This window comes from Delphinus delphis, chromosome 20 (genome assembly GCF_949987515.2).
Source record: "Delphinus delphis chromosome 20, mDelDel1.2, whole genome shotgun sequence".
Lineage (NCBI taxonomy): Eukaryota > Metazoa > Chordata > Mammalia > Artiodactyla > Delphinidae > Delphinus > Delphinus delphis.
This window is the reverse complement of record NC_082702.1, coordinates 10,919,783-10,935,173: the sequence shown is the minus strand read 5'-3', so window position 1 is coordinate 10,935,173 and position 15,391 is coordinate 10,919,783. Positions and strand designations below refer to the sequence as shown.

Sequence of the window (15,391 nt, the reverse complement as noted above, 5' to 3'; positions counted from 1 at the left end):
TCCAGGCACTGTGTAGTCGCTCGCACTTCCGCTCAGGAAGGCGGATCTGACGAATTCTGGGAAGTGTAGTCCAGAAGCCCGGTGGACTCGTAGGCACTTCCGTTCCCGGAGTGGGCGGGTTGCCGGTGTGTTTTCTGTGGGCCTGTGCGTCTGTTCCGCGTCTCGCTGGCCCTTGCGAGCTTCCTGTGTCTCCGCTTGGGACGCGCAACCACCTGGCAATCGATTTAGGGGAAAAGAATCCTCGGCGGAGAATGCAGGTGCGGAGGGGCGAGGGCGGCCGTGTACGTGCCCCTCGGCGGAGCCTCTGTGCGTTTGGGGCGTTCTCGAAACCCCAAGAGGGGACTGGCTACGCTCGCGTATCCCCTAGATTGGGAATTTCCGCGGCTCTCACCTCGCCCAGTCCGCCTCCCTACACCTTCCACGCGCGCTTCCACTTCCTCGCGTGGGGAGTTAATCTCCCTGTGCCTCCCGTTGCTTTTCTTTAAAATGTTAGGGCCTTCCTAGAAGAATTGTTTTGGGAATTGAAAAAGGTGGTACAAATAGAAATCTTAAATTCCTGGCACGTAGTGAATGATGATTTCTTCTTGGTGTTAATTTCTCGAGGAGCGGTCAGGTCCCCTGGTTAGGGTCAGAAATCCAGCTTCAATGACACTTGCCCTTCTCTCTATCTCTGCGTGACGTTGGATAATCCCGGACCCCTTCTGACTCTTTTGGAGGGGAAGGTTCCGGATTGCTCGGAATTGCTTCTAGATTGCTCGGAGGGAGGGAAAGCTTTAACTTTTATGGGGACGGGGACTCAATCGTGACACTTCATAGCATTCTTTCTTTCTCCAGCGTGATTTCTCAAAAAGGACCACACGGAGGTAGAGGGAGTGACCCTGAGCTACATGATAGCAAAGCTCCACGTGAGTGGGACTTGACAGTTTTGTTTTACAATGATCTTCACATCAGTCAGAGAATGTGTAGGATGTGTAATTGGACATGAGTATTGAGAGTAATTAATCCTTAACTGTTAACTTAAGTGATGAGGGCTTTACACAAATAAATACATTATGTCACACCATGGCTCCGTGAAGAAATATTGCTCTTTTCCTGTTTTGAAAAATGAGATTGAGACCCAGGGAGCTGAAAGTTATTTGCCCATAGTCACCCACCAAGTAAGAGGCTGAGGTGGGGTTGGAATTCAGGCAGTCTGAGTCCAGAGCTTGCGTTCATAATCTTTTGGATGTAATTCTCCTTAAGCTTTAGGAACTAGGTGGAATCAAGCAGTTTAATCAGAACTTGATTGTGAGGGACCTTAACATCAAATAAAATGGGCTTGGACTTTTCTGAGTTTTTCAAAATATCATCAACTATTTTGTTTCACTTGTTACAAATAATATTTCTTATTCTCGTAGAACTGTATCATTGTGGAACATTCAGAAATTAAAGAAATTTGAGAGAAAAAAATTGTTTAATTACTTATTAATCCAGGGTGTAAAGATAGCAACAGTTAAGCTTCTAATGCATTTCTGTTTGGTGATTCTTTTTGTGTATTTGTTTATAAACATTTTACAGATTTTATTTTATCCTACCTTTCTCAGTGATTTTTCCCTTATGTGTTTTAAGTATGGAGATTTCCAAAACTGACAAGAAAGAATAAACTAATGAACTTCCATGTAATTTAATGATCAGTCTTACTATTTTCATTATTATTGTTATTCCTGTGACTGTTTCCTGATTTTTAAGAAAGTTTTATTTTTATATAATTTTAAACCTATAGCAAAGTTGCAAAAGTAGTATAAGGAACTCTCCTATACTTGTTACCTAAATCCACCAATTGTTTACATTTTGCCTATCTACTCTGTTCCTCCATCAGGAATGTACCTATATTCAGTGACAGCTCATCTTAGCTTTCTGCATGAAGGAAGCCCACATACCATGAGTAATCAGGAGGTGTCTTGGTAAGAGGGATTTAGGAAAGGCTGACTATAGGATTTTAGCATCACATACTTGGTAATGTTAGACTATTATACTAAATATATTTTTAAATTAATTATTAATTTATTTTTGGCTGCGTTGGGTCTTTGTTGCTGCACGTGGGCTTTCTTTAGTTGCGTCAAGCGGGGGCTACTCTTTGCTGCAGTGCGCGGGCTTCTCACTGCGGTGGCTTCTCTTGTTGCAGAGCATGGGCTCTAGGCACGTGGCTTCAGTAGTTGCAGCACGCGGATTCAGTAGTTGTAGCTCGCAGGCTCTAGAGTGCAGGCTCAGTAGTTGTAGCACACGGGCTAAGTTGCTCCGTGGCATATGGGATCTTCCCGGACCAGGGCTCAAACCCGTGTCCCCTGCGTTGGCAGGCGGATTCTTAAACCACTGCGCCACCAGGGAAGCCCCTATACTAGATATTATACTAGAGAATAGTGTTTATATATTAGATATCTATTAAGTTATTTCTAATCATAGTTAATAGGTAACAGTAGATAATGCCAGGTAGCATATTAGGTAACATACTGTTATATAATCCACGTCCTATATTTTGTTCTGTTTTTCATTGGAAGTCTTCATAACTGGTTTCCCCCTCAGTTTAAAGTCCAATTTTATACCCAGCTCACAGATACAGAGAACAGATTGGTGGTTGCCAGAGGCAGGGTGTGGCGGGGGTGGGTGAAATGGATGAAAGTGGTTAAAAGGTTCAAACTTGCAAGTATAGAGTAAATAAATCATGGAAATATAATGTACGTCATTATGACTCTAGTTAATACTGTATTGCTCATTTGAAAGTTTCTAGAAGAGTAGATCCTAAAATTTCTCATCACACACAATACATAAATTTGTAATTATGTATGGTGATGTATGTTGACTAGATTTATTGTGGTAATTATTTCACAACATATACAAAACTAGAATGATTATGTCGTACACCTGAAATTAATATTATAACCCAATTATACCTCAATTTAAAAAGCAATAATAAAGCTCATGCACTTGATCATTAAAAAAAAATTCCAATTTTATGCCTTGCCTTAAGGTGTATATTTGTTTATAAACATTTTACAAAATTTTTTTCATACTTTTCATAATGTTCTTCTTTGACATGGAATGATTCCACAGCCTTTGTCTTTTTTGTTCTTGATGCTTTTAGGGAGTATAGAGGCAAGTTATTTTGGAGGACCATTTGAGGGTCATCTGATATATTCCATGTTTAGCTTCAGATTACGCATTGTTGGCAGGGATTCCACAGAAGTGGTGAAGTGTCCTCGTCACCGCAACATAACAGGAGCCAAAGGATATCAGTTTGTCCCTATATTGGTAAACTCAACTTTGTTTACTAGGCTAAGGTAATGTCTGTCAGATTTCTCCATTGTAAAGTTACTCTTGTTTTTTGGAATTAAGAAAGTTTTATTATGGGGAGATACATTTATTAGTGGGCATTCTACTATAAAGAGAAGCTTCTTCCCTCCCACTTATTTATTTATTCATTTAAATATAAATATTAGTATGGACTCAGGATCCATAAATTAGTATTCTAAATGACATGTAGATTAATAAACATTTATTTTTACCAGCTTGAGGTATATTGTACATATCATAGAATTCACCCACTTGAGATGTACAAATCAATGATTTTTTAGTAACTTTGCTGAGTGGTGCAACCATTGCCATAATAATTTGGAACATTTTCATTTCCCCAGTTGGATTCCTTAGTTAACCCCCATTCTCTCCCCAGATACCCAGGCTACCACTAACCTACTTTCTGTCTCCATAGATTTGCCTATTCTGGACATTTCATATAAATGGAATCATACAATATGTAGACTTGTGTCAGTCTTCTTTTGCTTTCCCACACATTTGCAAGGGTTCATCCATGTTGTAGCATAATCAGGACTTCATTCCTTTTCGTTGGTGCATAATATTCCATTGTATGGATATGCCACAATTTGTCTGTTCTTTCACGCATAGGCCAATATTTTGGGTGTTTCCAAATTTAGGTTATTATGAATAACGCTGCTGTGAACATTCACATGCTCATTCACAAGAAGCATCTGCATGGGTGAGCGGCGACCCAGGTCACTCTTTCATGTCTTTTTTCTGCCTTCCCAGACACTCTGCCAGGTGGAATTCTGACCTCCCAGGATCTGTGTAACTCAGGACTGTGCCCATCCCCAGACACAGGAGGAAACATGACCATGTTCAAGGTGAGTAGGGCCTGCCTTTCTCACTTTTAAAGTTCCATCTCATTACTCAGACTGTTGCACGTTTGTCTTGGGATGACTCAAGCAGAACAAGAGACATGGGAGGGCCTGTTCTCCTCTCAGCTCTTAAGTTGTCCCTTTTGAGTGTTCATTGCATTTGTTTTTATTGTTTATTTTGTGTTATTATTATTTATTTTATAGAGTAGAAAAATGACTAGAAATGAACAGCTCTGTCACTTCACTACTTCCCTCCTGACAAACAAACTGTTTTTATTTTCTCTTACTCTTTTTCTCATGTGCATTCATAACTCTTTTGTATTTATGATGTACATTTAATTTTAAATTGTAACTTCTTTCCTTTAATACTAGATAACGTTCATTTTTTTAATGGATACAACATATTTGTCATTGAATTGATGTGCGTTTTTATTTTATTTTTTTTGGTACCCTTTTATTTATAACTGCTTCCCACCTGTAGCCATTTAGATGGTTTAGGAATTTGACTGTTCTAAGCAACCCTGCAGTGACAGCTTTCCTACATTAAAACTTCCCCCCCCCCCAAATCAGTTCTGAAAACAGTCTCAGTTTTTTCTCCTTACTGTACCGTGAGCTCAGTATAGAAAGAGTACATTTGATATGTGTCATGTTGGCTGTTTTCTAGGTAGAATATCCAAATACAAGCATGGCGCAGCCCTAACTTGCTCTGCACAAACATATTTGGAGGTTTTCACACAGGAAGAGCTGGATTCTGACTTCCCCAGGCCTGAGTCATGGCTTGTGTATATTTTATTTACTGGTCCTTTTTTGTTCTTTTATGTATTAACCAGTTTGACTAAAGTAGTATGTAACCTTAGCTTAAAATGTCCAGTGATACTAGATTTGCCAGTAACTTGACTTCTGTTTCTGCATTTACTCTCTAGAGCAGCTGCGTGAGGAGATTTTGTCTCATTTTCTTCTTAAACACTTGAAATATGAGACACCTGTTCACGTTGACGCAGGAAACCAAGGGTCTGGAATGCTAAGCAGTCTGCTTAAGTGAAAGATAAACAAGAAGAAAGAAAGAGTTCATTTGAGACCTGTGTCTTGTAGTGTTGTTGTCTGGAGGGCCTTTTGAGTGATGATTTCCACAGTCAGTAGGTGGCGCTGCTCCTCCCCGACCCCTTTCTTGGGTTGCGTCTCTTCTCTTTCTGCATCTCTCCTCTACCTGAGTACCGCCGCAGGTACTCTGAGATGCTCAGCGCTCCAGGCACACAAAGTTAGCACAGTCGTTGTATAAAATCTTTAAATTCCTCTGTGGCAAAAGACACCTTACATGGTATTACCAGAAAAAATAGCAACCTGGGGCGAAAGTATTTACCAAACGGATTCCAAAAAAAGACAAAATCCAGAATAAAGAATCTTATACATAGGACAAAGGAAAAAATATAGCGGAATATGAATGAGGACATGAACAGGTATGTTAAAGAGGACAGATACAGATGGTTAATAAACATCTGGAAAGGTATTAGTATTAATTTATAATCAGATAAGTGGGAATACTAAAGTAAATTGTTCTTCCAAATCAGATTACAAAAACCGTGGGAAAATTTATAACCTGCTCTTGGCCAATATATGGAGATTCAGGGTACTTGTACTCTCTTCAAAGATTAGGGAAGTAGGAAAAAAAATTGAGAAGAAAATCTGCCATTATATAATTTTATAATTTTAATATATAATTAAAAATATAATTTTAAATATGCCTATTTTGACATTTTAATTTTCCTTTGCAATTATTTATTTATTTATTTTTGGCCACGTTGGGTCTTCGTTGCTGCGTGCAAGCTTTCTCTAGTTGTGGTGAGTGGGGGCTAGTCTTCATTGCGGTGCACGGGCTTCTCATTGCAGTGGATTCTCTTGCTGTGGAGCACAGGCTCTAGGCACACGGGCTTCGGTAGTTGTGGCTCACGGGCTCTAGAGCGCAGGCTCAGTAGTTGTGGTGCACGGGCTTAGTTGCTTCGTGGCATGTGGGATCTTCCCGGACCAGGGATCGAACTTGTGTCCCCTGCATTGGTAGGTAGACTCTTAACCACTGCACCACCAGGGAAGTCCTGCAAGTATTTTTAAATAATGAGGGAAATAAGATCTATAAAAATGATGTTCTTTGCAGGATGGATTATAAAGAGAAAAATATGTAAAATTAAATATGTTTTATTTAGAACAGGTAAATGTAGATAATCAATTCTCTGGAATAATATGCAGCCACGAAATGGGATGAAATAGGTGTTATAATATGAAGGAATAGTAAAAGTAATAGCAAATGTTTATCAGGCACTTACTCTGTGCCACATACTCTTCCAAATGCCATAGATATTCCCTTGTTTAATCCTTGAAAGAACTCTGTCATGTAAGGACCATTATACAGAGAGGAAACTCAGGCACATAGGCAAGCTTGTCCAAAGTCACGCAGCTAGTAAGGGTAAGGGCCACGCAGACCTTTGGGAATCATGCCAAGGCATGTTGGATCCAGAGCGTGACACTGAATGCTGCAATTAAGAGATGTAGTGTGTGCAAGATGGGAACCCATGTCTCTAGGAAGATCCTGGAACCAAGACTCTTCAGTCTGTGGAACTCAGAGAATAGAAATATTGCTGCCAGAGCCCTTTACCAAGCAAGAAGTCCTTCAATGGGAAAATCTGGCTTCTAGCAGCATGAGTAACTTATATGCACTCTAATTCAAGTCTAGCCAGTCAGCTTCCAAGTTTGAAATTCCCCTGACCCCTTAAATTTTGCCCCAGACCCTGGAGCGAGGAAACAGACTTGAGAGCCTTGCTTCCTGTCTCCTTGTTGGTTGACCTCGCCATAAAGCTTTTTCTCAAAAAAAAAAAAAAAATTGTACCTTGAGGTTACATAGGGTGAACTACATCGATGTCCCACACAGGTTACCAAAAGCTTGTTAGCTTGGCAGACAATAAAGAAAAGTGGTAGCTTTTCTATCACAACAGGGTTCGTGTGTGTGAGAGGAAGAAGGTCATTGCTGTCAAATATGTTTGGACTAAATTGCAAAATTCTTCTCGGGACAGTTGGCAATATTCAACAAAAAGTAAAATGCATGTAGTCCAGGACATATATTTAGGGTTTTGGGAGGCTTACTGGTAAGTAGACCCAATGAGGGCGCAAAATAAATACAAGGACAGTTGTCACTGCCACACTTTCAGTGAGGCTGAGGAAAATCAGTGTGTGACATTGGCAGGATGAAAGGAGAAGGTCTGGGAAGTCTACAGATTTGACTGAAGTCCCTCAGAATCTGGGCTCACTTCCCTCCCATCCTCTCCACCTTTTCAGCACTGTCCTTTTTCTGTCTTTCTTTTTTGTTTTTAAAATATTTATTTATTTATTTGGTTGCATTGGGTCTTAGTTGTGGCAGGCAGGCTCCTTGGCTGTGGCTCACCAGCTCCTTAGTTGTGGCATGCAAACTCTTAGTTATGGCATGCATGTGGGATCTAGTTCCCGGGCCAGGGATTGAACCCGGGCCCCCTGCATTGGGAGCGTGGAGTCTTAACCACTGTGCTACCAGGGAAGCCCCAACTGTCCCTTTTCAAGTGGCCATTGGTTGTAAGATTGAGGCTACATGTGTTTGGTGTCGTAGGAGGCGGTGACCTTCAAGGATGTGGCTGTGACCTTCACGGAGGAAGAGCTGGGGCTGCTGGACTCCACCCAGAGGAAGCTGTACCAAGAAGTGATGCTGGAGAACTTCCGGAACCTGGTCTCAGTAGGTGAGGACAGGCACCCTCTCTAACCTAATGTCAGCTCCCCGGTTTGGCTTTGTGTCCTTAGGTGTTGAAGGCTTTGGGGGTCTTGAAACGGTCACCTGCATTTGGAGACCTCACTTTTGTACCAACAATTTTTTAACGAAATCAAATAAGGTAGAAAAATACTTGTTGGGAAGAATGGAATATGTTGCAGCAAAAACTCTTGCCAATTGCGTGAGTGATGTAAGAACCGATGGGAGGAGATTTAATGAAGACAGACATTGGCAATAAATCGGTTTCTGTAATATTTATTACGCATATGTGTCTGGGTCTTGAAATACTGGTATTTCTTCAAATAGGTCATGTTTTTTGTTTTTTTTTGAATACACTGGTTTTGATTCATTGATCAACATTTAATTCAGGAGTCTAAATTTCCAGTAAATTGTACCTTTAGTGTGTTCATTTTAAGTATGTGACTCTGCATGTTCACAGGGTGTCACCCCTTCAAACATGATATATTCCACTTAGAAAAGGAAAAAAAGCTTTGGGTGGTGAAGGCAGCAACCCAAAGAGAAGGGACATCAGCTAAGAACCAGGCAGATAAGAGTCCTTGGGGAGGCTCTTCTATGTGTTTTTACTTTTCTCCAATCCTTTGCTGTCATCTGGTCCAAACTGCCAGACCCCTTCTTTCACACGCCTTTGTACTGGTTGCCCTGCTCCTACCCTTCCCCTCCTATAGTCTGTTCTCCCCGTCACAGCCAAAAGTGATGCTTAGGAAAGATTGCCATTCCTCTATTCCAAACCTTTTATGGCTTATTTTTCTCAAAGTTAAAACCTCTTCAAGTGGCTTCTGGAGTCCTCCAGGGTCCACTCATGGGCCCCTGCTGCCTCTCCAATTCCTCTCCTCTGCCCTCTTCTCTCGCTCCATCCCTCCCACCCCTGCCGGCCTCCGCAGTGTTCTCAGACCTGCCCGGGACGCTGTATTGCCCGTGGCTGCCCTAATAAATCACCACAAACTTCATGGCTTAACACAACGCATGTTGATCATCTTACACTTCCAGAGGTCAGAGCTGTACCGTGGTTCTCACGGGGCTGAAATCAAGGTGTTGGCACCATTGCGTTTCTCCTTGGGGGCTCTAGGGGAGAACCTGCCTTTCCAGCTGCTAGTGGTCACCCAAATCTCTTAGCCTGTGGCCGCCTGCCTCCATCTTCACAGCCAGTGACATCGCTTCTCTCTGCCCCTTGCTGTGTATTTGCACGCCCCTCTCCCGCTCTTCTTCTGCATCCCACTTCCTCTTTGAAGGGCCCTTTTGACTGCATTGAGACCCCACGCCCACCCCATAGTAGAGGATCATCTTCCCTTTTAAAGTCAGCTGATCAGCAACTTCAACCCCATCTGCAACCTTAATTCCCCTCTGCCACATAACCTAACATATCTTAGGTTCCAAAAATCAGGACGTGAGTTCCTTGGGGGACAGTTACTCTGCCCACTGCCGGGACTTCTGCCTCTTAGCCCTCACCTTGCTCTCTCTCTTCCTTTTACCTCAGATCCTCCTGTTCCTCCCTTACTGCCTTCAGGTCTCCGCTCCGTTCTAACAGCACGCGAAAGGCCTCCTCTGACCACCCTGTCTAAAATCCCATCCTCCCTGTACTCTGCTTGTTCTGCCTTTTATTGTGTCTCACAGACTTTGGTTTGCTTGCTTATCACTTCTCTCTCTGCACTGAAGTGTGATCCACAGGAGTGAGGAATTTTGTCTGTCCTGTTTAGTGCTCTGTCCTCAGTACCCAGAGCATCCTGGTATGTGGCAGGTGTCTGTAAATATTTGTTGACTTAGTGAGCGTGTTGATGGATGGAACAGGAGACCCCCGTGTCTCCGAGGGTCATGGAGATAACTGTTAGTCATGTGCAAACCAGAGTGAATGAAGGAGGTTGCAGAACATTTTTGTCTTTTGATGAATGTCTATCCGATTACTTTTATTTTTTTTCTTATTCGTTTTTTAATTTCATTTTTATTTATTTTATTTTTCCAATTATTTTCTGTTTCAATTACTTTCTTTTTTAATTGAAGTATAGTTGATTTACAGTGTTGTGCTAATTTCTTTTTTTACAAATTTATGTCTTTTATTTATTTATTTTTGGCTGAGTTGGGTCTTCGTTGCTGCACATGGGCTTTCTCTAGTTGCGGCGAACGGGGGCTACTCTTTGTTGCAGTGCGCAGGTTTCTCATTGCCGTGGCTTCTCTTGTTGAGGAGCACAGGCTCTAGGCTCGTGAGCTTCAGTAGTTGTGGCATGTGGGCTCAGCATCTGTAGCTCACGGGCTCTAGAGCGCAGGCTCAGTAGTTGTGGCGCACGGGCTTAGTTGCTCCACGGCATGTGGGATCTTCCCGGACCAGGGCTCAAACCCATGTCCCCTGCAATGGCAGGCGGATTCTTAACCACTACACCACCAGGGAAGTCCCCCACATTCTGTTTTCAAAGAGATAGTCCAAAAGATTCAGAAGGAACTAGTGATGGGCCCTCTTGCTTTCTTTTCACCCCAAGGGATTTTTGCCACCTTTGATTTTCTTTATTAACAGCATGCTTGGTGTACCCTGGTCTCTGGGACAGCTTTTCAGCTTTCCAGCAAAACTGAGTTCTCTGTCCCTTTGATATTTCAAATAACTTACTTGGAAAAGATGTTTTCCTTGTAGGACTTGGCTTAAGCGCTCATAAAAAAGTCAAACCGAGATTCATTTATTCATTCAACATGCATTTGTAGGGTACTCACTGTACTCCAGGCATGATTCTGGACAGTGATTATAAAGTAGGAATGTGTAAAAATGTGTTCCATGTACAAAGTGTGAAATGCTTCCCACTTTGATGCATTGCAGTGGGAAAGAGACATATTAAACAACAAATGATTTAGTGAGTCATGTGGGGAAAAGTGCTGTGTAGAACATAAACAGATTCAAGGAGGATGGACCTTGCCACAGGTAGACTGAGTGAGGGCAGGATTGGTTATTTTACATTAGGTGGTAAAGAGGCCTCGGTGGTGGGTTGACATTGAACAGAGGCCTAAAAGACATGAGAAGTCACCCAGGTGTCTGTCTGAGAAGACTTCCTGGCAGAATTTAACTCCCGTTTTAGGATTAGCTTTCAGAGTTTATACTGTGACCTCACCTTTTCCCTTTCTCAATATCTGTCTCTGAGTAAAAGATTACCTTCCACTTTTTTACTTTTTTTCTTAGAGGTCTGAATTAATATCAGATTTAGGACAGTGTATGTTATCTGTTCAACTTGGTTTCCTTTTTGTCCTAATGGAGAAAACCTGCCAGTAGGAGCTGAAGTTCTGTCCTCTGCTTTCACTGTGTTTTAGTCGGTGTGTGATTATATATTTGCTGCCAAACCTGCAAGTCATTCTAAGCATTCCAATCACCTCAACGCTAAAGTAACTTTCCAATAAAGTGACCCAAGGCAGAGTTGTAGAGAGGCTGTTTATCATATGCCTACTGGATCAAAGAGGAGGCACCTTAAAGGGAGGGGAGTGAATTTCTCCTTTGAAACTTGTCAAAATTTCTTCACAAGTATTTTCTTCCTTCTTCTTCTCCTTCTTCTTCTTTTTTTTTGTATATGAGGATTCCCTGGCGCTCCAGGGGTTAGGACTCTGTGCTTTCACTGCTGAGGGCCTGGGTTCGATCCCTGGTTGGAGAACTGAGATCCCACAGCAAAAAAAAAAAAAAAAAGCCTGTTTTGTTTTGTTTTCAGAGCAGTTTTAGGCTCACAGCAAAATTGAGAGGTAGGTGCAGAGATATCTCATATATCCCTTGCCCTCCCGACACTCACAGGCTTTAGCATCATTGACATGTCCTACCAGATACAACTGATGAGCCTACACTGACACATCGTTATCATCCAGAGACTATACTTTACATTAGGGTTAATTCTTGGTGTTGTACATTTTATGGATTTGGACAAATGTATAACGCCATGTAGCCACCATTATTAATATCATACAGAGTATTTCCACTGCCTAAAAATCTTCTCTGCTTTGCTTATTCATCCCTCCTTCCCCCTAACCCTTGGCAGCCACTGACCTTTTTACTGTCTCCATACTTTTGCCTTTTCCAGAACATCAAATAGTTGGAACCATACAGTATGTAGGCTTTTCAGATTGGCTTCTTTCTTTCTTCTTATTTAATAATATGCATTTACGTTTCCTCCACTTCTTTTCCTGGCTTGATAGCACATTTCATCTTAGCACTGAATAATATTCCACAGTGTGGAGGTACCACAATTTATTTATCCATTCACCTACCGAAGGACATCTTGGTTGCTTCCAAATTTTGTTTATGGAAAAGTTATTGCTTTTCCTTAAAGTTCTAGTTGATTCATATTTTGTTATCTATATAACTTTTTTATCTACATCATTTATTAACTATATAGTTTACTATCCAAGATTCTAGGCCGCCTTTGAAATTCAGTAGAAATGGCCATAGGTGAACAATTTGAATCTAGTTATCAATTTTTTAAGTTAAGGTTTTGATGTCTAACTTGCGCCTCACATAGGAAATTTGCACCAGTGGGTTTTGTTATGCTTAGTGGATAGGAGCCAGCTGGACCACCTCTTGGTTTCCTTTGGCACGCAAACCAGAGCCCATGACATACAATGGAAGAGGCGAACTGAACATTCTCTGGATTCATTCAAGTCTCACACTGTCTCCTAAATGTGAAATCTTGACAACACTGAGCAGAGCCTTCAGTTGTCCACATCTCTGAACTTTATGTCTTTGCAGAAGGAAAGATCCAAAGTGAGATGGAGACTGTTTCAGAAGCAGGACCACATGAAGAGCTTTCCTCCTGGCAGATCTGGCAACACATTGCAAGTGACTTCACCAGGTGTCAAGACTCCATGATAAAAAGTTCTGAATTCCACCAACATGGTGACTCATCTGGCCAGGTTGGGGCAGGATTCTCTGAAACTCACACAGGCCAGAAACCTTATCAGTGTAATGAATGTACAAGATCTTTCAGTGATGTCTCCAACTTTGATCTTCATCAACAAATACACCCAGGAGAGAAGTCTCATACATGTGGTGAGTGTGGAAAAAGCTTCTGTTACAGCTCAGCACTTCGCATTCATCAGAGAGTTCACTCGGGAGAGAAGCGCTATAAGTGTGATGAGTGTGGCAAGGAGTTCAGTCAGAGCTCACAGCTGCAAGCTCATCAGAAAGTCCACACTGTAGAGAAGCCATTCAGATGTGAGCAGTGTGGGAAAGGCTTCAGTCGTAGGTCAACACTTACTGTTCATTGTAAATTACATATGGGAGAGAAACCTTATAATTGTGACCAATGTGGAAGGGCCTTCATTCATGCTTCACATCTTCAGGAACATCAGAGAATCCACACTGGGGAGAAACCATTCAAATGTGATATATGTGGTAAGAACTTCCGCCGTAGATCAGCCCTTAACAGTCATTGTATGGTCCACACTGGAGAGAAGCCATACAAATGTGATGAGTGTGGGAAGTGTTTCACTTGTAGCTCAAATCTTCATATCCATCAGAGGGTCCACACAGGAGAGAAACCTTATAAATGTGAGGAGTGCGGTAAGTGCTTCATTCAGCCTTCACAATTTCAGGCCCATCGGAGAATCCACACGGGAGAGAAACCGTATGTCTGTAAAGTGTGTGGTAAGGGCTTCATTTACAGTTCAAGTTTTCAAGCCCATCAGGGAGTCCACACAGGAGAGAAACCATACAGATGCAGTGAGTGTGGGAAGCACTTCAGGATGAAAATCCATTATCAAGTTCATCTGGTCATCCACACAGGAGAGAAACCCTATAAATGTGAGGTATGTGGGAAAGGCTTCCGTCAGAGTTCATATCTTAAAATCCATCAGAAGGCCCACAGCATAGAGAAACCTTACAAGTGTGAGGAGTGTGGGCAGGGCTTCAATCAGAGTTCACGACTTCAGATCCACCAGCTGATCCATGCCGGTGAGAAACCATACAAATGTGAAGAGTGTGGGAAGGGATTTAGTCGTAGAGCAGATCTTAAAATTCACTGCAGAATCCACACCGGAGAGAAACCATATAATTGTGAGGAATGTGGGAAGGTTTTTAGTCAGGCATCTCATCTTCTGACCCATCAGAGAGTCCACAGTGGAGAAAAACCATTCAAATGTGAAGAGTGTGGGAAGAGCTTCAGTCGGAGTTCACACCTTCAAGCCCATCAAAAAGTCCACACTGGAGAAAAGCCATACAAATGTGAGGAGTGTGGGAAGGGCTTCAAGTGGAGCCTGAACCTCGACATGCATCAGAGGGTCCACACAGGAGAGAAACCATATAAGTGTGGGGAGTGTGGGAAGCACTTCAGTCAGGCCTCAAGTCTTCAGCTTCATCAGAGTGTCCACACTGGAGAGAAGCCGTACAGATGTGATGTGTGTGGTAAAGTCTTTAGTCGGTCTTCACAGCTTCAGTATCACAGGCGAGTTCATACAGGGGAGAAACCTTACCAGTGTGAGACGTGTGGTAAAAGCTTCAGTTGGCGCTCCAATCTTGTAAGTCATCACAAAATGCATACTGGGGATACATTTTATGAAAGCAGCGAGAGTGGTAAGAACATCAAGGAACTGTCAGAGGAAAGAAGTTCTACAAAATTATGTTTTCAAAAAAGTGCAACGTGAATTCTTGCAAGCGTCAGGTCTCATAGGAGAGAAAGTATTTTAGGTTAGTTGGTGTTGAAGCAGTAGCTAAACAGATCCTAGTGTTCACCAGACCACACAGCAGAGATCCCTTCTGAGTGGTGCAGTAAGGGCTGCATTCAGAACTTTGACATTTATCAGATGTCACTTAGGAGATAGCACTTAGAAAGGAAAAGAGTTTGGTCTGGCCTTTAATAAAAGTGTAAGGATTAGCTAGTCAAAATTGATGTCCATGAGAATGTGCGTTCCATGAGGGCAGGGACTTGGCTGCTGAATCTACACAACCTTAACGTTGACTAGCGCTTTTAGGTGTGCTCAGTACTTGTGTTTTAAATAAACCAAAAGGGGGAAATGTATAATATATGAAAGTTGTATCCAGAGGAGGAAACCTGCAAAATAAAATTAATTCAGGAGATGACCATTTGTTGAAATACTGAAAACCACTGCAGAAAACCAATCTTCAATATATATATTTTTAATTTATTTTTGGTTGCGTTGGGTCTTCATTGCTGCACACAGGCTTTCTCTATTTGCAGTGAGCAGGAGCTACTCTTCATTGTGGTGCTTGGCTTCTCATTGCGGTGGCTTCTCTTGTTGTGGAGCACGGGCTCTAGGCATGCAGGCTTCAGTAGTTGTGGCATGTGGCTGAGTTGCTCTGCGGCATGTGGGATCTTCCTGGACCAGGGCTCAAACCCGTGTCCCCTGCATTGGCAGGCAGATTCTTAACCACTGCACCACCAGGGAAGCCCCCCAATCTTCAATATTAATATGCTATTAGCCTATCGCAACTGGCTCCTTGCCTCCTGCA

At 42.2% G+C, this 15,391-nt stretch overlaps 1 protein-coding gene across 3 annotated transcripts; it reads left to right on the top strand.

The window, feature by feature from the left end:
* The first annotated feature begins 163 nt into the window (after positions 1–163).
* LOC138413844 (zinc finger protein 234-like) lies at positions 164–15,182 on the top strand. Of its 3 annotated transcripts, XM_059999557.2 has the most exons (5): positions 164–257; positions 835–905; positions 4,081–4,175; positions 7,798–7,924; positions 12,674–15,182. In XM_059999557.2, the coding sequence occupies exons 3-5, from the start codon at positions 4,161–4,163 to the stop codon at positions 14,563–14,565; spliced, it is 2,034 nt and encodes a 677-aa protein (XP_059855540.2). In that variant the 5' UTR covers positions 164–257; positions 835–905; positions 4,081–4,160; the 3' UTR covers positions 14,566–15,182. The 3 variants fall into 3 exon arrangements, with proteins under 3 accessions (XP_059855540.2, XP_059855538.1, XP_059855539.1); XM_059999555.2 differs by lacking the exon at positions 835–905 and having other exon boundaries at positions 210–257; XM_059999556.1 differs by lacking the exons at positions 164–257; positions 835–905 and adding an exon at positions 3,221–3,317.
* Positions 15,183–15,391: the final 209 nt, after the last annotated feature.